Source organism: Schistocerca nitens, chromosome 2 (genome assembly GCF_023898315.1).
Source record: "Schistocerca nitens isolate TAMUIC-IGC-003100 chromosome 2, iqSchNite1.1, whole genome shotgun sequence".
Classification (NCBI taxonomy): Eukaryota; Metazoa; Arthropoda; class Insecta; order Orthoptera; family Acrididae; genus Schistocerca; species Schistocerca nitens.
In genome coordinates this window covers 118,407,733-118,434,514 of record NC_064615.1, presented here as the reverse complement: position 1 = coordinate 118,434,514, position 26,782 = coordinate 118,407,733, and the positions used below count along the sequence as shown (strand labels likewise).

General features: G+C 39.5%; 1 protein-coding gene across 2 annotated transcripts in view; it reads right to left on the bottom strand.

Annotated features, from left to right (window-relative positions):
- LOC126235793 (UV radiation resistance-associated protein) overlaps positions 1–26,782 on the bottom strand; it is a 123,398-nt gene that overhangs the window by 40,373 nt on the left and 56,243 nt on the right. For both annotated transcript variants that reach the window (XM_049944606.1, XM_049944607.1), the window contains exon 4: positions 16,337–16,610. In XM_049944606.1, coding sequence (XP_049800563.1) covers positions 16,337–16,610 — 274 coding nt within the window. The remainder of the gene's footprint in view (positions 1–16,336; positions 16,611–26,782) is intronic.

The window sequence follows — 26,782 nt, the reverse complement described above, 5'->3', positions numbered from 1 at the left end:
CAAAAACTTTTAAAAGTTAAACCCTTTTGTGTGTGTGTGCTGCCCCACCACCATTTGGTGAGTAGATCTTTTGTCTATCCATTTACATTATATATCTAAAAACAAAGATGATGTGACTTACCAAATGAAAGCGCTGGCAGGTCGATAGACACACAAACAAACACAAACATACACACAAAATTCAAGCTTTCGCAACAAACTGTTGCCTCATCAGGAAAGAGGGAAGGAGAGGGAAAGACGAAAGGATGTGGGTTTTAGGGGAGAGGGTAAGGAGTCATTCCAATCCCGGGAGCGGAAAGACTTACCTTAGGGGGAAAAAAGGACGGGTATACAGTCGCACACACACACATATCCATCCACACATATACAGACACAAGCAGACATATTTAAAGACAAAGAGTTTGGGCACATTATATTATCAATAACTGATTTTTTTGTTATATTATCACACACAGCCACCATTTCTTCATGTGTAACCCTCTCGTCAGTCTTCATTGTCATCTGTCTTGTTCAAACTACCATCCCTTTTCTACCTTTCGTGCTAGTATTCCTACCATTTACGTATCTGTGCCTCCCAGATTAATCCACACTTTGCCCCTACATCTTTTCTAGTACTGGTTTTTGTGCACACGGACGGGCCCATTGTTATTCGCGAATTTGCATATAAGAATTCCACTGTTATTCATGAAATTGCCTACAGTTCACTACACTGCAGGGTATTCTCCCAACCATCTTTCACCGAAGCTATTTTCTTTCCTGCCCTTCACTTGCCCTGTTTCTAAGCAATTCTTTCAGGTTTTTGTGTTTTTTCCCCCCGTTTTTTCCCCTCTCCTATCAAAAAGCTCTGATCGACTTTTACTGCCATCTCCTAAATTACTTTATTTGCCAAGCAAAGTAGTTTACATTATCTCCTGTGACTTTCTCTTTCCGTCTGGCTAGTTTTTAAAATTTTGTCTCCTTTCACAACTTTTCTTACTTGCTCATTTTCTTTTTTTTTTTCCTCAATCATTTTTTTGGATCATACAGAACAATCTTGTGGCAAGAATTTCTCACCCACTCATTGCCTCTTGTTAACCATTGCCTGTTCTCATGATCTTCATGTGAATTTTTCTGATTTTTCTCCCTGTTTTTCTTCCATTTTTCTATCTTTTTTCCACCCTCTGCCTCTCGTTTTGCCACTCCCACCATTTCTAATACTCTAAACCGTCCTCTCTTGCTGTGATGAATACCATCACATATTACATCCATGCTTTTCGAAAACATGCTTTTGCACTAAAAAAATTAAGGCCCCACATTCTGATTCTTCAAATCTTCTTGTCCCTTAGAGTTACTCCCAAAGTTCTAATGCTGAAAGTCTCTGTTTCTGGGTGTAATCCTACTCTACACCAGCCTCTTTTACAGTTTCAAATACAGCAACTTCTTGCACTTACCCAACTAAACTGGACCTATATACCTCATCTGCCAGTATCCACTGCATCAGACTTCTCTCTTTCTACAAAATCCTAGAGTTATCTGCCCCTCATGTTTCCTTGAATGGTATCACCCACCAAGCCAACTTCAGACTGCAACAACATGCCAGACTTCACCTCAAAAGGCTATCCCACCTTCTCCTGAACTACAACAGTGGTGTTTCCCTTCCTGTCCCTCTGCAGCTCCCCAAATAGCCACAACATCAACCCACAACATCAACCACCACTCCTCTCATACAAACCAAGCTTGGCCAATGTCCTTAACATCCCACAGCCTTCACCACTGCCTCCCAGATCAGTAATAATGCATAATCACAAGAACCAGTCACACCAGTAGTGTTCTCAACCTCTCATCCAAAGCACTCTCCCCGATGAATTATCTGCATTATCCAAGTGTCTCATTTTCAGCACTAAACCTGCATTTAACCATGCTGCTTTGGTGAAGGACCTACTTTCCTTTACATGTAATGTCAACTGGAAATATCATTTTGCACCCCAATTCCAAAACCTTTCCAACAGCAAACTTGACACTGAACACTGCCTTAAACAGTTGGCAGTCTCCAACAATCAGTCTTTCCTTCTCATCCCAGCCAGCAAGTCTTCCCTAACCTGAGGTTCTGGGTGACTTTTCTGAACTATAACTCTTTCCCTAAACCTCTCCAGACCTTTTCATTCACCCCTCTTTCTTCCCCTTCAACTCTTCTGCCACAAGAAAGAGCCCCTGGCTCTGAAAACTTGTAAAAGTTAAACCCTTTTGTGTGTGTTCCCCTGCCACCGCTTGGTGAGTAGATTTTTTATCTATCCATTTTGATTATATTTGTTGAATGACTAATATGTATCATGCTGAAATTGTTCACTTCATTTCATGCCTTATTCAAGAACAGACTTCTGATTTGTTACATGCAAGCTGTATGACAAAGTTATTAAATGATGTCATATTGACATTATTTAATTGTGAAAGATTTTAAAATATTTATTGAGAAATTAAATTTCTATTTGGGTAATTCATGTATGTAGTATTACAGAGTGAAAGGGTAATATTAAAATTTACTGAAAGGCAAATTATCAGAATGGACATGTAAAAGGATAAGAGGAAATCCCTGCACAATTGGAAAAAAAAAAAAAAAAACCAATGAGCAAAAGGGAATCTTAATTTTACATTCATGACTGATAAATGAACCATCATTATTCTTCTTATGACCACAACAAGTTTCCTAAATACTTAACGTACTACCAATTAATATGGTTAAATGATGACGGCATCTTCTTGGGTAAAATATTCCAGATATAAAACAGTCCCCCATTCGGATCTCCGGGTGGGGACTACTCAGGACAACATTGTTATCAGGAGAAACGAAACTGGTGTTCTACAGAGTGGAGCATGGAATGTCACAGATCCCTTAATCAGGCAGTTAGGATACAAAATTTAAAATGGGAAATGGATAGATTAAAAGTTAGATATAGTAGGAATTAGTGAAGTTTGGTGGCAGGAGGAACACACTTCTGCTCAGGTGAATATAGGATTCTAAATACAAAATCAAATAGGGGTAATGCAAGAATAGGTTTAATAATGAATTTAAATAAACAGGGTTGTGAATAAGCTACTACGAACAGCATAGTGAACCCATTATTGTAGCCAAGATTGACACAAAGCCCACGCCTACCACAGTAGTACAAGTTTATATGCCAACTAGCTCCACAGATGACGAAGAAATTGAAGAAATGTAGGATGAAATAAAAGAAATTATTCAAATAGTTAAGGGATACAAACATTTAATCGTGATGGGGGACTGGAATTCAACAGTAGGAGAAGGAAGAGAATGAAAAGTGGGAGGTAAATATGGACTGGGTGTAAGGAATGAAAGAGGAAGCTGCCTGGTAGAGTTTGGCACAGAGCATAACTTAATTGCTGACACTTTGTTTAAGAATCATGAAAGAAGGTTGTGTACATGGAAGAGACCTGCACATACCGGAAGGTTTCAGAATGATTATATAATGGTAGGAAAGAGTTTTAGGAACCACGTTTTAAATTGTAAGACATTTCCAGGGCAGATGTGGACTCTGACCACAATCCATTGATTATCAACTGTAGGTTAAAACTGAAGAAACTGCAGAAAGATAGGAATTTAAGGTGATGGGATCTGGATAAACTGAAAGAACCGGAGGCTGTTGAGAGTTTCAGGGGGAGCATTAGGGAACAATTGACAAGATAGGAAAGGAATACAGTAGAAGAAGAATGGATAGCTTTGAGAGATGAAATAGTGAAGGCAGTAGAGGATCAAGTAGGTAAAAAGACGATGGCTAGTAGAAAACCTTGGGTAACACGAGGTATTGAATCTAACTGATGTAAGGAGAAAATATAAAAACACAGTAAATGAAGTTGGCGAAAAAGAATACAAACGTCTCAAAAATGAGATCAGCAGGAAGTGCAAAACAGCTAAGCGGGAATGGCTAGAGAACAAATGCAAGGATGTAGAAGCATGAATCACTAGGGGCAAGACAGATTTTGCCTACATAAAAATTAAAGAGACCTTTGGAGAAAAGGGAACCACATGTATGAATATCAAGAGCTCGAAATGGTAAACCAGTCCAGATATTCCATCTGGTGGGCAAGATGTAAGAGACAGGAGAAATACCCTTAGACTTCCTGAAATAATATAGTAATTCCAAGCCCAAAGAAAGCAAGTGCTGACAGGTGTGAGATTTACCACACTATCAGTTTAATAAGTCATGGCTGCAAAATACTAAAACGAATTCTTTGGAGATGAATGGAAAAAGTGGTAGAAGCCAACCTTGGGGGAAGATCAGTTTGGATTCCGAAGAAATGTAGGAACACGCGAGGCAATACTGACCTTACGACGTATCTTAGAAGCTAGATTAAGGAAAGGCAAACCTACATTTATAGAATTTGTAGACTTAGAGAAAGCTTTTGACAATGTTGACTGGAATACTCTCTTTCAAATTCTGAAGGGGACAGGGGTAAAATACAGGGAGTGAAAGGCTATTTACAATTTGTATAGAAAGCAGAAGGCAGTTATAACAGTCGAGAGGCACAAAAGGGAAGCAATGGTTGAGAAGGGAGTGAGACAGTGTTGTAGCCCATCCCCAATGTTATTCAATCTGTACACTGAACAAGCAGTAAAGGAAACAAAAAAAATTTTTTTTGGAGCAGGAATTAAAATCCAGAGAGAAGAAATAAAAACCTTGAAGTTTGCTGATGACATTGTAATTCTGTCAGAAACAGCAAGGACTTGGAAGAACTGTTGAAGAGAATGGACAGTTTCTTGAAAGGAAGATATAAGATGAAAATCAACAAAAGCAAGATGAGATAATGGAATGTAGTCAAATTAAGTCAGGTGAAGCTGAGGGAATTAGATTAGGAAATGAGACACTTAAAGCAGTAGATGAATTTTGCTAAGGGCAGCAAAATAACTGAGGATGGTCAAAGTAGAGAGGATATAAAATGTAGACTGGCAATGGCAAGGAAAGCATTCCTGAAGAAGAGAAATTTGTTAACATCGAGTATAGATCTAAGTGTCAGGAAGTCGTTTCTGAAAGTATTTGTATGGAGTGTAGCCATGTATGAATGTGAAACTTGGGTGATAAAACAGTTTAGACAAGAAGGACACAGCAGCTTTTGAAATTGGGTGCTACAGAAGAATGCTGAAGATTAGATGGGTAGATCACGTAACTAGTGAGGAGGTACTGAACAGAATTGGGGAGGAGAGGAACTTGTGGCACAACTTGACTAGAAGAAGGGATCAGTTGGTAGGGCATGTTCTGTGGCGTCAAGGGATCATCAATTTAGTCCTGGAGGAAGCATGGAGGGTAAAAATCATAGAGGGACACCAAGAGATGAATACACTAAGCAGATTCAGAAGGAAGTAGGTTGCAGCAGTTAATTGGAGATGTAGAGGCTTGCACAGGATAGAGTAGCATGGAAAGCTGCATCAAACCAGTCTTTGGACTGAAGACCACAACAACAACTATAAATTTATTCAAACAAAGAAAAATATTCTGACCTGCATTCTGGAGGAAACCATTATTCCAAGCAGTAATTAGAAAATAAAATCTTCAAAAATTCACTGATACAGCTTCACAAAGTGTACATATGTTTACATGGGTGCCTGTTACTTCAAGTATGAGCTGCATATTTGAGCTGCCTTACTGTCTGCGGTGTGACACACACACACACACACACACACACACACACACACACACATTGTATCAGTGGATCATCCCACTGAAGTACATGATTTACAACTCAGATAATCGATTTCTGGTGTAAGATAGTAATTAGTACAACCTGGGTAGCTATACTACTACTACTACTACTACTACTACTACTACTAGTACCACCAACATCATGACTATAGTTGGATCAGAATAACAAAGTGACTGACGTCTAGCTGTTTACAAGGCTGCTATCATACCAGCAGCCAACCACAGAACCTGTTTGCTACTATAACCAGTTGTAAATGATGATTGTGGTTGGTAACCTAACAGCTGTGACCCATTCTGTTGAGTGCCTTTTTTCCTCTCTGTGTGGCTTGTTTATTTTGTGCTATAGAATGTCTGAAGCCTGGAGCAGAAGTGTGCACAGAAATGTAGTTGATAATGGAAAGTTCAGTGATCTGGTCACGTTTTGCATGATCAGATATGTGAGACTGTGTGCTCAGCATGACAACAGCACGAGAAGGAGGTGAAACGCTACTGCCCCTAATGAAGGTAGCCAAAAGAACTGCAGAAACTCTGGAGATATATACAAACTCTGTTGTCGAAGTTTGAAAAGAAAAACACTATGCAGAACATGAAGGGGCTGGTTCATCTCAGCTATGGACACCTGATAAAAAGAGGTGGCCAGAACAAAGAGTAAGAAACAATATTAAGAGTGAATAGAACATGTAACTATAAAAAAAAATAAAAAACTGTGTGTTACTCTTTGTGAGGCAGAATTAATCAGAGGCACCAAGACTTCTATGTTAACAGTTGTTGGACCCAAAATTATAATGGAGAGAGGCAACATTGTTTCATGGCATTGTCAACTTTTTAGAAACATTATTAACATGATGAAACTTCCTGGCAGATTAAAACTGTGTGGCCGACCGAGACTCGAACTCGGGACCATTGCCTTTCGCGGGCAAGTGCTCTACCATCTGAGCTACCACAGCACGACTCATGCCCGGTACTCACAGCTTTACTTCTGCCAGTATCTTGTCTCCTACCTTCCAAACTTTACAGAAGCTCTTCTGTGAACCTAGCAGAACTAGCACTCCTGAAAGAAAGGATATAGCGGAGACATGGCTTAGCCACAGCCTGGGGGATGTTTCCAGAATGAGATTTTCACTCTGCAGCGGAGTGTGCGCTGATATGAAACTTCCTGGCAGAGTAAAACTGTGTGCCCGACCGAGACTCGAACTCGGGACCTTTGCCTTTCGCGGGCAAGTGCTCTACCATCTGAGCTACCGAAGCACGACTCACGCCCGGTACTCACAGCTTTACTTCTGCCAGTATCTCGTCTCCTACCTTCCAAACTTTACAGAAGCTCTTCTGCGAACCACGTTGTTTGAAAACCATGAAGTTTGAAAACATTGTGTGATCCAATGAAATGTAGATAAATGCCAGTCATTCCATCACAAATACTGGACAGGTGATAGTATATATGGAAGTTCAGCTGTTCCCAAAGGAAAGTGGCAAGAGTTATTTTCTTGCAGGCTGGAAATTCATATGGTTTCGTACCGAACTGTCTCCCTGTTTATAGATCAAGGAAAATAAGCGATTACCATCAGGAGATTAATCATAATAGATTTTTGAAGTGGTTCAAAGGGCAACTATCGTAATACATAAATCAGCTATACGTCATTGTAATCGACAAGGTCCATACCATTCAGTTTTTAAAGATAAAGCTCCAACGATGGCAACGAAAAACAGCCAGCTTTGTTGAATGGTTCAAACAGCCAACGTTGTTGAATGGTTCAAATGCCACAATGTGCAGTTCAGGTTGATTTAAGTAGGAAGAGCACCTGTAACTAGTAAAAAAGCCACAGTTTCAACAGTATGTTGTCAACGAGGTGGCTGAAGAACACGGTCACAAAGTTCTCAAGTGTCCCCTATACCACTGCCACATCAATTCCATCAAAATGATCTGACTGCAGATCAAACATTACTTGACAACAAATAACAAAAGCTTCACTGTGACAGAAATTCATGAACTGTTTGAAGAAGGAATGGTACAAATAATGCCAAAGAAGTCGAGTAATGTTCTACACCACACGGAAATGGTTGTCAAAGAAGCATGGAAAAAATAAGTGTGTGTAGGAACTAATACAGAAAATATAATTATATCCTTGGGCAAATCCAGTGACTCTTCCAAAGATGCATGACAGTCCAGAGAAAGAAAGTGACTGAACTAAATGGCATCTACCCTTTCCCATACCTTGTGTCTTTTTGTGTTTGTGTTTCATATTTTTGAGTGAACGGTGTCTACTGCACTGCCACAATAAATCTCATCTCATTAGTAAGGAATACGCCTCTGCATAAGTATGGCGTACTACAGGAATTGATAAGTACTTAAGCAGTTTATATTATTTTAATGTAGTTAGTTATTGGATTCACGTGAGTGATTTAGCTCCATTTCAGTGCCCTTTTGTATTGAATAGGGCAACTAAATGTGAATCATTCTGTTTACTGCACTTTTGTTGAGATATACAAATAATAGGAACAAGGCATCATTTTATTCATAGGAGTGCATTCACCTTAAGCAACAAGGAAGTTAAAATTCTGTGAAGTGAGCTGAATACTGCACTTTCAAATGCAACGTGAGACGGTATTCAGTACGGAACTGTGCAGCATTATTGTTGTTGTTATTTCCCCAACATTTCTAAATATAAGCACGGCATTTCTTTTTCTTGTATAAGCAAATGACACTGCACAGCCTTATAAATCCCATATAATTACTTACATTGATGATATCTCTCTGCTGTTTCATAGGGACAATGAAGAAGAAATAACTTTTTTCAACACATGAGACATCAGAGTTGACTAAATATTTTAGTAATCAGAGCCTAAAAAGCAGTACCACAAGATCACAGGTACTGTAGTTCAAAGCAGGCAACGCATACCACAGATGTTTAAGAAATATTTGTGGAATTTTATGCGTATACAATGAAAACTAAATTCCTCGGTCTGCACTTGGAGAGCAGTCTTCAATGGGGAAACCACGTTAACCTTGTATACAGGAAAATCAGAAGTGCAATGGTCTTGCTCAGCCAACACCCTAAACTGTTTGTAACTTAATGCAGAAAACAGTAAACTATGGGATGTTTGTCCATTTGTAAGTTATGGGATATAGCTATGGGGACACGCAATTTATATTCACTTTAACTGAATACTGGTGCGACAAAATATTGATGGATGGGTGGATGGATGGATGGATGGATGGATGGATGGATGGATGGACGGACTGATTGATTGACTGATTGATTGACTGATTGATTTCTGGGGTCAAAGGGACCCAACTATGAGATCATTAGTCCCTTGATCCATTCCAGGAATAGTCCCCAGAGAGGAAGTACACCAAAGACAAATCCTAATGGATTCAGTTGTATCCGTGGCTCAAGAAAACCAACAGGTAGAAGTGAGGGAGGCATAAAAGGGTGAAAATAGGAGAGTTGCCCTGCTCAGAAAGCAGCTGGAGGCACCAGGGCCTGTTACGTGACTGGAGACACACACACTGCATCCAACCAGTGCTTCCACATGCTCCATAACCGCAAGAAAACTAGCTACATGAACAAGATAAAAATCTCAGGAAAGAGGACAATGATGATGAGTCTGTCAAATAATTACAGATGTAAAGGAATGAAAGTAATTAAATAGATGGGAAGGTCAGGAGCCAGGCCAGACCACCAAGCAAGGGCAGCCATGGGCCCCTCAGGTCGGAGCAGGTGACAGGGCACCCTTCCAATCTCTCAATCAGCCGATGAGGCTAATGTGCCCTACATCACAGAGAAGAGTAAAAACCACTTTCACAGGTAAAACATAAAACCAAATTTTCTGCTTTTGCATTATCTGCTATCACCAGAAGTAGCATGTCAACAAATTTAAAGTTTCAACATAAGGTGGCCAAAATAAAACAGTCCAGCAGCTTGTGGGCCACTGTGAGATGGGCACCACATTGACAGTAGGGTAGATCCTCAAGTTGGAGGATGTGATCATGCGTCAGCCAAGTGTGGCCAATGTAAAGCTGACAGAGGACAGAGGGCAGTAGATTCCCTGTGAGAAGCACGAAAGGAAGACTGCCACATGGCCATGTTTCACTGTTTATTCATAGAAATCACTGTACACCAATCTGAATTCCAAGCCTCCAACAATTTTTCACGTAAAGTCAACAGAAGGTCCAGTTCCAGTACCCCTGTCTCCAAAGTCGGCAACCTGGTAGCCAACCTGCCCAACTGGTTAGCACGTTCATTCCCTGGGATCCCAATGTTACCAGGGATCCATACTAAGACGGCCAACTGTTCATCATGGTGGAGGTCATACAGGAGATCCTGGATAGTTACAACCTATGGGTGTCAAGGACACCACTGGTCAAAAGCCTGCAGATTACACTCAAGGAATCACTGCCGATTAAGAACTACTTGACAGTGCAAGAACGAAGGTGGCTGAGGGCTCGAGCAATGGTCACCAGTTCTTCAGTGAATACACTGCATCGATTCAGCAGGAAGGATAGCTCACTGCATCTTGCAAGACTGTAGGCAAAACTGATTTATACATTGACTGTAGAGCATCAGTGTGTACTTTGTCTGAGCCTGGAAACGCTTCAAGGATGTACAGAAACAGGCAGTGAAAAATCATAGGGTCTATTGAGTCATTTGATTCAAAGGAGAGGTTGAGGGAGATCCGAGGACAGGGTACCCTCATGAGGGCACATGCAATTTCTCACTGACAAGAGACAACACTGGGGAAGGATGGAGTTTAGAGTAGAGACACTGTATGTGAACTGCAATCCTGACTCCAGACCTTGGTCTCTTTTGTGGGAGGTAGATCTCCCTACTAGGAAAAAGGACACAGTAGTTCAGATGCCCAGGGGAGCAGTGAATGTGTACTGCACAGCTGAGTAGCAGTTGTTGGTGCCTGATCTCTAGGGGAGGGACACTAGCCTCAATGAATAGGCTGTTCACAGAGCTGGTCTGAAATGCACTGTCACAAGTCTGACCCCACAATCAAGTATCGGATCCAGCATCCACAATGGTGAAGGTGCTGCTGACCCACTTAATCAAGACATGACAGGATCAGAGCTTTGTACAGCCGCAACAATGCAGAGCGGTCTGCACGCCATCTGGTGTAATTACGACAATGAAGAGTATTAAGATGTGACCAGCTGATGTGCTTAAGCTGGCGAAGATGGTACAGCCACATCAACTGGGCATCAAAGACCAATTCAAAAAAATGATAAGACTCCACTACATTGTGCATTTGGTCCTCGAGTTAGAGTTCTGGTTGGGGATGGACAGTACAATGGTGGTAGAATTGCATGACAAATGTATTGGTGGTGGCAAACCAGAAACCATGGGTGAAAGTACAAGACTGTCCCTTTTGTATGGCATCCTGCAGTCGGAATTCAGCAACACCCATAGTTGAGGAGCAATAAAAGACACAAAACTCATCAGCATACAGGAAGGCTGATACTGTAGATCCCACAGCTGCAGCTAGGCCATTGACAGACACTAGAAAAAGGGGCACACTCAATACAGAGCCCTGTGGGACCCCATCCTCTTGTATATAAAGTGTAATGTAGAAAACAGCAACTTGAACCTGGAAAGTATGGAGAGAAAAGAAGTTCAGAATAAAAACTGGGCGTTGACCCTGAAGACTCCACTCATGGGAGGTAGCTAGGATGTGGTGATACCATTGGTATTATATGCCCTGTGTAAGTCAAAGAGTTTTTTTGACTGTGACAGGATGTTGACGCCAGGCAACAGCTGGCTAAATAGTGGACTGCAGGCAGGCCAAATTGTCAGCAGTAGAACTGCCTTGCCCAAAACCTCCCAGGGATGGAGCCAAAAGACCCAGCTCAAGGTACAAACACAGCTGTCCATCTCAAGGGGGTGTTTACCCAGTTTCAATACTGGGACAATCATGGTTTCTAATCACTGAGACAGGAACTCGCCCTAACTCCAGATGTGGTTGAAAATGGCAAGGATGTGATGTTAGCAATCCACTGATAAGTGGATGAGCATTTGGCTGTAGATGTGGTCTGGTTCTGGCATTGCGTCAGGACAAAGGGCTAGGGCACTGAGGAATTCCCCTGTACTGAACGGAACATTATGAGGTTCCAGGTGATGTGTAGTAAATGGTAAAGGAAGTCACTCTACCCACTGTTTGAGGGCATGAAATGCAAGCTGATAATTCTCAGACACAGAGGCTCGAGCATAATGAAAAGTAGAAGGCTCGCAATAGTGTCTGGAACAGTGCAAACATCACCATTCACAGAGAAAACACATACATCTGTGGGGTACTGATGTCCGTAGAGGTGTCTAAACTTCACGCAAACCTGCAAAGGAGGGACATGTGATCCAATAGTAGCAATGTACCTCACTCAGCTTCTTCTTTCTGTCGATTTATGAGGTGGTAGATCTGGACATATAGCTGTTTAAAGGTAGCGAGATGCTGCATCAACGGAAGTTGTTTATGGCATTGGAGAGTGCGCCTGCGATCTCTAATGGCCATGGTAATTTCAAGGATCCAACAAGGTACTGTTTTCCAATGAGGGGATCCCAAAAGAAGAGGGGATCACTGGGTCAGCTGCCAATAGAATGGCTGCAGTTGTGCTCTTGACAACTGCATCGATACCTCCATGTGGCAGGGTGTGAAGGGTGAGGCAATGGTGAAAGCATCCCAGTCAGCTTTGGAAAGAACACAGCCCATCTAGGTGGACACTCAGGCAAGTGACACAGAGCATTAAGTTTCCCCTGACCCATGGTTCTGGGTGACTTTTCTGTAATTATTCCCATTTCCTAAACATCACCAACCATTTTCCTTCACCACTTTTCCTTCCCCTTCAACCCTTCTGCCAGGAGGAGGAGCCACTGGCTCAGTCAGCTTGCACATTTCATTAACTTTTATGCGATTTGTCCTGCCATCACTTGGTGAGTGGATTTTTTGTCTATCCAACTGTGGTACTGTCACAGTACACGGTAGCTGTTTATCACTTCAACAATATTGCATTATAATCAAATTCATATTCCATTAATTATAACTCTGGTACACAGTTTTGACTAATGATACTAGCTCAATGCCTGGGTCTGAGCTATGATGAAGCTGTTATCATAGTCTGCTGTCACAGACTGGGTTGTATGGTGCTGCACTCTGACATAAGTAGACTTCGGTGTTAGGAACCTCTTGAGGGCATGCCTTCTCCAACGACTCTCATTCGTGGCTTCATCTGACAGCGACTGCCCTCAGCTTGAGTTGCTGTCATGGGGTATACAGGGTGGTCCATTGATAGTGACTGGGCCAGATATCTCACGAAATAAGCATCAAACGAAAAAACTACAAAGAACAAAACTCGTCTAGCTTGAAGGGGGAAACCAGATGGTGCTATGGTTGGCCTGCTAGATGGTGCTGCCATAGGTCAAACCGATATCAACTGCATTTTTTAAAATAGGAACCCCCATTTTTTATTACATTTTGTGTAGTAAATAAAGAAATATGAATGTTTTAGTTGGACCACTTTTTTCGCTTTGTGATAGATGGTGCTGCAATAGTCACAAATGTATAAGTATGTGGTATCATGCAACTTTCCGCCAGTGCGTACGGTATTTGCTTCATGATACATTACCCGTGATAAAATGGACCGTTTAACAATTGCGGAAAAGGTCGATATCATGTTGATGTATGGCTATTGTGATCAAAATGCCCAACAGGCGTGTGCTATGTATGCTATTCAGTATCCTGGACGACATCATCCAAGTGTCCGGACTGTTCACCGGATAGTTACGTTATTTAAGGAAACAGGAAGTGTTCAGCCACATGTGAAACATCATCCATAACCTGCAACAAATGATGATGCCCAAGTAGGTGTTTTAGCTGCTGTCATGGCTAATCCACACATCAGTAGCCGACAAATTGCATGAGAATCGGGAATCTCAAAAATGTCGGTGTTGAGAATGCTACATCAACATCGATTGCACCTATACATTTCTGCCACTGGGCACAAGAGAAATTATGGGACAATGACAGATATTTTGCACGCATTCTATTTAGCGATGAAGCGTCATTCACCAACAGTGGCAATGTAAACCAGCATAATATGTACCATTGGGCAATGGAAAATCCACAATGGCTGTGAGAAGTGGAACATCAGCGACCTTGGTGGGTTAATGTATGGTGCAGCATTATGGGGGGGGGGGGGGGGGGGGGGGGGGGAAGGATAATTGGCCCCCATTTTATCGATGACAATCTAAATGGTGCAATGTATGCCGATTTCCTACGTAATGTTCTACCGATGTTACTACAAGATGTTTCACTGCATGACAGAATGGCGATTTACTTCCAACATGATAGATGTCCGGCACATAGCTCGTGTGCCGGTTGAAGCAGTATTGAATAGCATATTTCATGACAGGTGGATTGGTCGCCAAAGCACCATACCATGGCCCACAAGTTCACCGCATCTGACGTCCCCAGATTTCTTTCTGTGGGGAAAGTTGAAGGATATTTGCTTTCGTGATCCACCGACAATGCCTGACAACATGCGTCAGCGCACTGTCAATACATGTGCGAACATTACAGAGGGTGAACTACTCGCTCTTGAGAGGAATGTCATTACATGTATTGCCAAATGCATTGAGGTTGACGGGCATCATTTTGAGCATTGAGTATTTACAGGTAATCACCATGTAACAGCATGGGTTCTCAGAAATGATAAGTTCACAAAGGTACATGTATCACATTGGAACAACCGAAATAAAATGTTCAAATGTACCTACGTTCTATATTTTAATTTTAAAAAACCTACCTGTTACCTACTTTTCGTCCAAAATTGTGAGCCGTATGTTTCTGAATATTACAGCGTCATCTATCACAAAGCAAAAAAAGTGGTCCAACTAAAACATTCATATTTCTTTACGTACTACACGAATATGTAATAAAAAATGGGGGTTCCCATTTTAAAAATGCAGTTGATATCCGTTTGACCTATGGTAGCGCCATCTACCAGGCCAACCATAGCGCCATCTGGTACCCCCCCTTCAAGCTAGACAAGTTTCATTGTTTGTAGTTTTTTTGTTTGATGCTTATTTCATGAGATATTTGGCCTGGTCACAATCAATGGACCACCCTGTATACTTTAACCTGGGACTTCACACTTTGGAAGACACCATAGTACATATTTCTCAACTGATATTTTGTAAAATACATGTTGTAATGCGTAATAGCTCTTGTAAATGTGTAATCCTCGGAATGTATAGAATAACACAGAAAATAAATAACAATGTACATTGTATGGGTTCTATCTCTGAAACCATTGAGAATGGGGCACATATCTATACGAAGGTTTGTGCCTCAAAGGATGGCTCCTGTCATATCCCTGAATACTGATCACTCCACCTGGGACACCCTTTGTATAGACTTATCAGATTATTGTAAGCCATCAGAGTGACACACTCAAATGTTAAGGTGTACATAACCAAAACACAAGGAATAAGCACAATTATTACAGACAAAGAACAAAACTAATTAACAGATGACGATCCATATTTCAGCGGCTCAATCTGGTATTACAAACTGCCAGAAGAACAAACACTGGGGACCCATTTAAAACAATGTTAAAATCTTTTCTTATAAATATCTGTATTCATTAAAGAAATCTAAATTGTATCTGTTGTGTACTAACCTTTGTACATTAAATACATTTAACCTTTGTAAGCAAATATGATAAGAGTATCTACTACACCTTTGTAAACAATACGACATTTGCAAAAGTCATTGTGTGACTAATACACGGAAAAATGAATGTAAAGAGACAAATAAATAAATAAAAGTATGGTGGGACCAAGTTGCCATCAAGTGAGACTGCTGTTGGCCACTGTCAATCCACAGAAGCTCAGCTTGTCACGGTCACAGAGAAAAAAGTTAGGATAGAACACTCAGACTCGTTGGCGATATTTATTGTATACAACTGAAATTGTGCAACATATACAAAGAGGTAATATCAGGACAGGTTCTGCAACGCCCTTCATGAACTAATTAAGATACATATGTAACATTGTAGGTCATAAATCAATGGCAGTCGTCCATGGAATTGTCATTTTTTATTTGGTATCAGTCATTAAATGTCAGACTATAAATACAAATGTTTGGGTTTCAAACCTCATTCAGCCACAGCCTTTTTCCCGGCATTTTTTGCTTCTTTCCCTCAGGAAATGATTTGTTAAAGTGAAAAATATTCACCATAGTTCAAAGACTGCATTAAACCATAGCTCCCAGTGTAATATGCTGGGTAAGTCTGTTTAAAGATTTGAGGATGGCAAGAGCATATCACTTGCATAACACATCCATGCCTAATAAAGCACTGTGATGTTGAAATCAAATTTCAGGTTGAAGACATCTTTGCTATCGCCACTAACTTATAACAGATTCTATATGGAAGATCATTGGAAAGTCTTGCCTCAACACCGTCTGAAGACACAATTGAGTATTACACTTATTAATTGGCGAGAGCTCCGCTGTACACATAAGAAAATAAGAGTAAATAAAATAGAAAAAGAAACAACAAAAAAAGAAAAAACAGTAAGAGGAAAGGTACATTTCTAGCAAAGCAGTGTCAATTAAGTTAAGAACCAACAACATCTTAACTTTATACTTACCTTAGCAAAAGACTAACAGTATAGCTGGGGCGTACATCACTTTGATTGAGTAAAATTCTAGAATTTCTAATCTTTTGGGGCTGCTCCTTGAAACATTCAGGAGCAGTAAAATAGCCACCGTGCATATGAAACACGATAGTGTTAATACAAAATGAAGATGGATCTGAGCAGAGCTTGGGTCCCAAGTAAATTAAACCATTGAAGTAAACACCCCAAACAGTCAAAACTACATCCTTCTCTTGTTTCCGGTGTAACCAGAGACGGATGACAATACCTGTAAATTGAAATCATCTGTTAGGTGAAGTACAAACTACAGTGATAAAAAAAGAGTAACTTTTATACCTTACATGTTTAATAGTTTGACCAGGATAGCTTCAGGTTCTTGATTATTTTTGTTTTTTTTTAAGCAACTGTCACATGCAAATGAACAAAAAGCAATCATGACCTAACAGTAGAGCATTGATTGGGTGGAGGGGGTGGGGGTTGAGTAACTGATTTTTTGATTAACCAATCATTTGATAATTTATAAAAACATATTGCACCAATGCTCATAGAAAAGTAAAACAAAGAAACAGTAAATTAAATGCAAAACTGTACATATGTATTACACATCTTACAATTAACATAGACAATTGACTAGCAAGTTCAAATGACTATTAAATCAGGCCTACATTTTAAGAAAAGAAGACCAAAATTTGTTTTTGTTTCAGAGCTTAAGACTCATTTTTTGCCACCAAATGTTGCAAATGTTTTAAAGACAGCACTCGGAATGCATTATGTTGTTCTTCTGGTTGTAACCAGTTCATAGTCATCTCAAGACAGTGAAAAGCTTTCTCAGTGGATGGTCCTTTTTCAGCATGACTTGTCGCTAGGCTATTCCCCACCCCCACAAGGCTCTTGGTCATTGATGACCATGGTAAGACTTACATTGTCAAGCAATATGTGACAGCCAGAGTCATCAATGCCACATTGAAGTCAGTCTTTAATTTATACAGGGTGAGGCAGCTAAGTCATAACACCTCTTGTATCTCCCCAACCGTAATAGATACAAAGATGACGCTTGGTCAGTGAATTGCATGGACAGGGGCTACTTGAATACATCACATTTTATGTTTGTGCTATTTTTTATTACAGAGATATGAGGCTAAGTTTGTTTTTGTTTTTTTAAAATGGAATCCTATGTTAAATTTTAGCGTAACATAATGGGCTTAAAAAGACGTCTTCAAATATGTGTATATCATAATCGTGTTCATCCTTCAAAGCAGCGCTGTCCAATGCGACCTTTCCTGTTGTGTAGAGTACATGGTAAACGTCACAAGTCTGTCCTTACACAAACACACCCATTTACCCGACAATAGTAATACACACTGCGATATTTTGCGCAAAAATTAACTGATGATGCTGTGCAAATATTATTCAGTTATTTGAAAACTGTGATACCAAAATAGTAGATAACATACAGTATTAAAATACTACAAGATGTTAATACAATTTAAGTAACAGAAAAAAAATGTAAATGAGTAGGCCCTTATTGGTCACAATTATTTTGTACGTATTTGTTTTTTATTTGAAAATATTTACTATTGATCACAATACAAAGTAAATACACACAAAGATGCAAAATACATACTGTAAATGATACAAAACTTTACTGAAGCATATGCTCAAAATGCTTCCCCCTCTGCTGCAATGCACATTTGTAGTCGCCATTCGAATGATTTGTGAATGACTGCAAAGGTGTCACATGAAATATCAGCGCACGCTTCGATGATATATTGCTCCATATCATCTGGCGTAGTTGGTATTTGAGCATACACTTTATGTTTGATTGCTCCCCACAGAAAAAATCAAGAGGGGTCAAATCAGGAGACCGGGCTGGCCACTTCACTTCAGCACGTCGTCCTATCCAACAATCCGGGAACTTTTCATGTAACAGCTCTGTGACACATGGGAAGAGTGAGCAGGACAGGCGTCATGTTGGAACCACATGCTCTGACGCGTAGTTAGTGGTACCTCTTCCAGCAAAATGGGCAGAACATTTCACAGGAACTGTGCATAGTTATTGCCATTTAGTATACCCGGAATGATGTACGGCCCCACAATGACATTTCCAACAATGCCACACCACACATTAACACTCCACGGTTGGTGATGCTGTACCTGTCGAAGCCAATGAGGGTTCTCTGTTGACCAGTAATGCATATTATGCAAATTCACATTACCGTGGTTGGTGAAAGTCACTTCATCAGTAAAAAGCACCCGTTGAAAAAAGGCTGTATCAACTTGTAGGTGCTGCAGAGCACACCAGCAAAATTCCTGGCGCTGTTCGAAATCTACACCGGAGAGTGCTTGATGTAATGAAAGGTGAAATGGGTGAAATCTATGCCGGTGCAATGTGCACAGAACACTTCTCTGACTTATACCACATTCCAAGGCGATATGTCACGATGAAACAGTAGGTTCGTTATGCGCCAACGCCAGAACACCCTCTTCATATACCTTGCCAGTTGCAGTTTTCTGCCTTGTCCTCTGTATGGCATTCCATGATCCCGATTCAAGTAGTTTCTTGAAAATAGGTGCAAGAAGCTGGCGTGTAGTACGCTCACAATCAGGATACAGCTTTCCATATTGCTTTCTTGCTTTAACAGTATTTCTTCTGCTTTCACCACACACTAGAAGCATATCTAACTTTTCTTCGTTGGTGTACATGTCTGCTCCAAGAAACTGTGACAGAAATGCAATGTCTCAATACCCCAGCAGCACATTTATACCCTTCTCTCCAGCTACCTCGTGTGTCACCTTGTGAGTTATCGAGAAGCAGGAAAACAACGCCTTCTTCCTCAGTGGACAACAGGAAAGGTCGTATTAGACAATGCCATTTCGAAAGATGAACATGATATGAGAACATATCTGTTTCTCAAAAACTATTTGCCTAAATATTATGATATATACATATTTGAAACAGCCTTTTTTAAGCCCATCATGTTATGCTAAAGTTTAACATAGGGTTCCATTTAAAAAACCAAAGATGGCCTCATATCTCTGTAATAAAAAATAGCACAAACATGAAATGTGATGTATCCGTATTTACTCGAATCTTAGCCGCACTCGAATCTAAGCCGCACCTGAAAAATGAGACTCGAAACTCAAGGAGAAAGAAAAGTTTTAGGCCGCACCTCCAAATCGAAACAAAGTTGGTCCATTGTAATATGAGACACAATTAGGTTGAATAAATGACGATACATTTACAGTAGTTTGTTTTGAATCGTAAGCTTGGCAGGTAAGCTTTACCAGGTAGCCATTGCTATGTGTCAGGCGCTTCATCCATATTTATACAGGTACCATTCCTTTTTCGCGTGCTTCGTCTGGTTTGAATTGATTGCTTATTTTTCTTTGATCTGATAAGTGCCGTTCACACTACCGCCACTTACAATTAAAAAGAGAGAGAGAGAGAGAGAGAGAGAGAGAGAGAGAGAGGAATCGTCTCATTAGCGAAACAATGGCAAGAGACTGCTATTTGTTGTTACTTACACTGCTGCTTTCCTTGATAATGATCAACAAGAACCAAATAATAGACTGCGCATGATAGAAGATGTTCTGAACGAGAGTTTAGCGAAAATTTTTCTCTGTTTGAAAATCTTTGCAGACACCTCTTTAGCACATTACATTCTGCACTGAAATTAGAGTCATCATAGATTTGAAAATCTAGTCAATTGCCGTGCTTCACTTCTGACTGTATCACTATTAGGCATCAGAATAATACGAATATAAACATGACATGATATGTATATTCTTCTGCGTTTGCTGTTGTCTCACTCTAGTTTCGTAGTTTATTAGGCAGCAAACACGAAAGAATACATGGTAAAATGCTTATATTCATATTATTCTTATGGTGAAGAGAATACTGCATGTGATTCACAATTCATAAAAGTTCCTATTAGCAACCATCTCTTCTCACAGGTAGGAAAGAATTCAGAACGTAGAGATGGCCATATTGACAAGCATCCCAAACAGTCTTGCCAGTCGGATTTTCGTAGTACATTGAAATGCTGTTACATTCAAAGATGAACAATATGGAATTTGCATTTACTTCGTTGGATAATGTATGAAAATGCAGTGGCCGAAACTCGGGGCGGGTAAAAAAGCTCATCTTCCACCTTTTTTTCTCATTTATATACTGACGCAGAGGTTTTGGCACCAGTATTTATCTTAGTGCCTGCAAAGCTTGCCTGTGTAGCACTATATATATTCGATGGCAGAAGTTAGTTGTGGCGGCACCTAACAACATTTTTCAGAACTTCCGCTTACTTTGCACTCGATTCTACGCCACAGGCGGTTTTTTGGATCACAAAAACCAGAAAAAAAGTGCAGCTTTGATTCAAGTAAATATGATATTCAAGTAGCCCCTGTCCCTGCAATTCACTGTCCAAACGCCATCTTTGTATCTATAACGGTTGGGGAGATACAAGAGATGTTATGACTTAGCTGCCTCATCCTGTATATGAACACTGAACTGACATATAAAAACTTGTACCAAGGCTGGAATTCAAACCCACATCTCCTGGGTCACTAGGCAGATGCACAAACCATTACACTACCCTGACACAGTGGCTTTCCACAACTGCATCGACTACCCCAGCATGCCTCCCTCCTCAGTCCACATTCCCAGCCCACCTAGTATTCCCCCTAACTTTAACAGCATTGCAGAGGCTCTACAATTGAATTGGAGTAGCATCTCAGCATCAAACCAAATGGGGGATTTCAACTGAAACCCAGGCATAGGGGGCTTGAATATAATCGATTCAGTTGGTTGGACTACTAACTCATTCTTTTATGTGAAAATAGTCTGTAGGAGCAACCAAATGAAAACATTCGAGATTGTTGCAGCTTTGCATAATGACTCAATTCTTCCTTCTTTCTTTTCCACTGAAAACTGTCAGCAGTTTTTCTGTTGCTTGAACCATCTAGTCACTCTTTCAACTAACACCACAATATAGTGTTTTAACTAAGCTATCCACTAATTCTTGTGCGTGAAACCAGCCTACAGTGTTTTCATTAGTTGAATTAAAGCAGTGCTACCTTACACCACCAGAGGGTAGCCCTACCCTCATGGATAAGTGAAGACATACCTCAGAGGGTATATCAAAGTTAAAATAAACATTATACATGTTCATTTAATTATGTACTGAATGGACTAATTTTTCTTTTCATTTATACATTGCTGTGGATTAAGTTGTTCCAGATGTTATTAATACTTAATCACTTAAGCTGATATATCACTTAAATTGCTGATTCCAGAAAAAGAACTTTGAAACCCCTGGACATCTGGGTCAAATCAGATTAATTTCCCAGACACACACAGTTTGTAGATGGTAAGTTGGACAACGGCCATGATTTACATGGGTGGTCCCACAAGTACCTGACCCAACAAAGAAAACACAAAAAATTTGAAAAAATGTATTTATTTTTCAACATAATCTCCTTTCAGCTCTATACACTTTTCCCACTTTGATACCTTTTTTATAATGAGAACTAACTCCTCAAAATAGCCATCAACTGCCAACATCACGTCTTCATTTGTTGAAAATCGTCAACCACCAAGCCATTTTTTCGAGCTGGGGAACAGAAAATAATCCGAGGGGGCTGAATCTGGTGAATAGTGTGCATGAGGTAGCAATTCAAACTTTAATTCATTAATTTTGGCCATTGCAATAATGGACTTGTGAGCTGTCCTGAAGAAACAACACTTTCTTCTTGTCCAAATGCAGCTGTTTTTGCTTGATTTCTTCATTCAAACGTTGCAATAAGTTCGCATAATACTCGCCGTTGATAGTTTTTTCTTTTTCAAGGTAGTCAACGAAAATTATCCCACATGCATCCCAAAAAACCGCACTATGACCTTGACTGCAGATGAAACGGTCTTCGTCTTCTTTGGAGTTGGTTCTCAAATTTGTGTCTATTGTTTTGATAGTTCTTTTGTCTCAGGAGTGAAGTGGTGGACTCGTGTTTCACCCATGATTATGAAACAGCACAAAAAATCAGCTTGGTTGCTGCAACTTCGCTAACCAGTCAATTGAAACATCTTCACGACACTGTTTTTGCTCGAGTGTGAGCAAACGTGACACAAATCTGGCACACAGTTTTCTCAAGTCTTTTTGAAATGTCTACTATGTCTTCTAACTCGTGCACTTTCAGTCGACAATCATACAGTACCGCTTTGTGGATTTTCTTCACCATTTCTGGAGTCGTCACCTGATTTGGTCGACACTGCGATGGTCGTCTTGGCAGCTCATACAGCCTCGTTTAAACTCAGCTAACCAATATTTTACTGTTTTCAATGAAGAAACACACTCTTCCAATGTAGAATCTAGCTCAGCTTTAATATTGGTTGCACTGAGGCCTTTCAAAAATTGTATCACATGACGATGACCAATTTTCTCCATTTTCACAAGTTCACTCACAATGTTCACTATTGATAGCTGCCAAACAAATACTACGCAATGTGGCATCTTCAAACTTTAAACATGTGCTTCATGGATCGTATACTTTGTAATCGAGAGATATTTTTCAACACCAACTGCCATCTCTTGGTTAGGCCAGGTACTTATGGGACCACCCTCATACCATGGGGAGTGGGGACATGAGAAAGAGAATGTTTCTTCCTTGCTTGCGTTTCAGTGCTGACAACGCCAGTGGGCATGCGCCTCCTATCAATCATCAGACGTAAATTACACATGTGAGTAACAAGGATTCATGAAAGCACATTACAGAGATGTTCATGTTCAAGCAAAGAACTCATTTACTGTAAGGAATATGAAAGTAAATGAGGTAAGTTTTAATGCAGTTCAATGAGTAGAAAGCAAATGACATTTAAAATATTGAGTAGAAAGCAAATGACATTTAAAATATTGAGTAGAAAACAAATGACATTTAAAATATTCAGCCGTCTGGCAGGTTGGGTGGCATCACGGTGTGTGTGATCACCAATTGTTGGCAGCTTCCCGCTATCTCAATAAAGAAGTATTAAAATACAGGGCGTTCTAAAATTATATTTACAACTTTAATCATATATATTTTACAAATGGAGAGAGGTAGAAACATATGGTTTGCAGCGTAATGTTCATAGAAACCTAAGGTTCTAGTTTAGTGTGTTAAGGTGACCATATTTTCTAGATCCTAATTCAGTACAAATAAAAAATTTTGATATTGCAAATAAAAGTCTTAATTAAATGTAATAAATGCAAACTCCTGTATCACTTTAATTCATTACAAAAAGTACATTAATTTATATTTTATTAGTACCTCCTAAGATGAAGGAATGCCAGAGGGCATACAGTATTTGTCAGTGATGTAAATTTTCACCAGGATACCTGTATTTTTCAACAGCATATGAAAACATTCAACTCAAGTTTCATCATAATTCACTCTAGTCACTAACATTGTTTTCATAGTTTCTACGACAAACCTTGTTTTGTTACTGCTCAATACCTTAATCATTTGGCAAAATACTTTTCAGTAGCAGCATACTAATACTGGTGAAATGAACACCTAATTCGAGATAAATGATTGCATAACTGTTAAATCTGGGCAAATAGATGTCCCAAATTGGTTTAGAAAAAATTCTGGACAGAGCTAGATAAATTGTGACTGTGACCAAGCAAGGGGGGGGGTTGGGGGACAGATGATGATGATTTATGGCGGAGGGCACTAAACAACTAGGTCATCAGCACCCTTGCATTAATGTTATACCGAAGAACATTTTCATGATCTATGGAAGGAGATCAATAAACTGGAAAACTATGTTTGATCGCACCACAGGAAACATAAAGTAACCCCAAAAAGGTGAAGTTCAGAAAAGCCCTAATAAAAGCCCAGTGAGACACAGTGGGTTAACTAAATAAAACCATGGAGAAAATACCTAAAAAGATGCTGTTAAAAAAAGAGACAAATAACTGTGGCTGGATGAAGACTTAGAAATAATATGTGACCCTGCCATGTTAATAGGAGGATCAAACAACATCTATAGAACGAGACATACAAGGGTATTACAGAAATGAGGAAATGTTTAAATAATTTAACCCACACAAATGTACTCATTGTGAACATCCCACATCGTCATGATTTACCACCCTGATGGTGTGTGAACTGCGAAATTAATGTTGAAAACAAGGTTATTACTGAAATATGCACTAACTTTAAGAATGTTGAAATTGTAGATAAAAACAAATTGGAGCGAAGGTTCCATACAGTCCATGGACTTCATTTAAATATGCCAGGAAAGAAATTACTAGCTGAAAAAATAGGTACTCACATTTCGAAGAAGAGTGAAGAAAAAAGTACAAACAGAGATTAAGAAGTGCTTTAGACGAGTTACAAGCTGTGCCATCGGCCAAACACAAATTACCAAGGGGTTTAAACCGATTAGGCGAGAAATAAACAATCAAGTCATCAGCCAAACGAAAATTATGAAATGGTTTAAACCGAAGAAGACAGATGTGGATGAAGCAAAATTTATACAAGCTCCAGAAGTTAACTCACCTGCTGTGACCAGCAAACGGAAGCCACACACAAGAAAGATACCAAAAAAATTTTAAGGTAAGTACTGTACCAGAAATCCCATTAGATAAAGAATCAGAAACCAATTCAACTAAAGTTACTAAATTCCCAGATTTTTCTATACCACACCATAATGTTCAGTAACTCACAAATAAAATTTCCATGTTGGAAGCACTACTCCAGTATGCACTAAATATAGACATAATTCGCATTACTGAACATTGAGTATGAAATGATGAAGTAAAATTAATCTCAATCTCAGGATATAGATTAGCAAGTCATTTTAGCCAAGAGTTTTCCAAACATGGTGGCTCTGCTATCTTTGTGAAAGAACAAATAAAGTTCTGTGATGTCAGTAAAAGTTATATTGACTCAATTGAAAGAGACTTTGAACTTTCCATTACTAAACTGCCAGAGCTTAATTTCATAGTTATTAACATATATAGAGCACCAAGTGGAAACCTGCCAGTCTTCATGAATAAACTAGAGGTTCTGCTGAACAGTATCAATACACTAAATATGAAAGTAGTGCTTTGTGGGGATTTCAATATTGATTTTTCAAAAGACGGCAGCACCAGAGATGCTTTGATAAATATAACCAACACATTCAATATTATCCCCACAATACACTGCCCAACAAGATTAACAGAATGCACAAATTCCATTATTGACCAAATATTCATCTCAGAAACAAATTACAGATTCACAAGCAGAGTACTGAGCATGGGTTATAGTGATCATGAGGTGCAGATGCTGTGTATAAAAATGCCAACAAGTAGTAGCAGTTCCAAAAAAGTAGTTGAAAAAAGAAACTTTTCTGAAGATAACATTAGAATTTTTAATCTCTTACTGGCGAAGAAAAACTTGGAAAGCATAGCCACTCAGAACAATTTTGATAGCACGTACGTGAGCTTTCAGAGCATCTTTCTTCACTATTTTAATGTAGCATTTCCAGAACTAGTAAAAACAGTAAAACCTAACAATAATAAACAATGGGAAACTAAAGGCATAAAAATTTCCAGTGAGAGAAACAGATTTCTGCAGTACTGTTGCAAGAAATACAGAGTAACCCAAGAATTCGCAGATTATTCAAAAGCCTACAACAGAATCTATGGTAGAGTAGTCAAAGAGGCAAAAATTATGAAGGAATGACAATTCGATAAGAAACTCATCTAACAAAATGAGATCCACGTGGAAGTTATAAAGAAAGAAACTTTTAGTTCAGCGCCAAAGAAAAAGAATGTATCAATAACACTAGAAGGCTCAAAGCCACAGACGCAAATTCAGTGTGGAAAAATTCAATGAACACTTCACTTCACTTCACTTCACTTCACTAGCTGAAGACCTCATTCAAGTACACTATCAAGGACCAGTCCCAAGTTTCTCCAGCAAGTCAGTGATCTCGACTGCTTCTATGTATGTCTATGAAACAAACCCCAATGGAGTTATAAATAAAATTAAATCATTAAGCAATAAAATGTCAAGTGGTCTTGATGAAGTACCTGATTTTAAATTAAAAACATGTTCTCACCACATAGCAAACCCCTTGGCAAAAATTTTCAACCTCTCTTTAAAAACTGGTGCATTTCCAGATATTTTTAAAATAGCAAAAGTTTCACCACTGCCAAAAAAAGGTTCTTCTGAAAAAATATCAAACTACCAACCCATGTCACAGTTAAGTTCCTTCTCAAAAATTCTAGAAAAACTCTTCTATGACAGGCTTTTAAGTTTCATAAATAAATATGCACCTCTTACAGTACAACAACATGGTTTTAGAAAGTCTAAATCTACGCAGATAACAATTTTCGAATTCTTAGACTGCATTTTAAAAATCCCTTGATCAACATAAATTAGCTGCAGGTATTTTTCTAGATCTATCAAAAGCCTTTG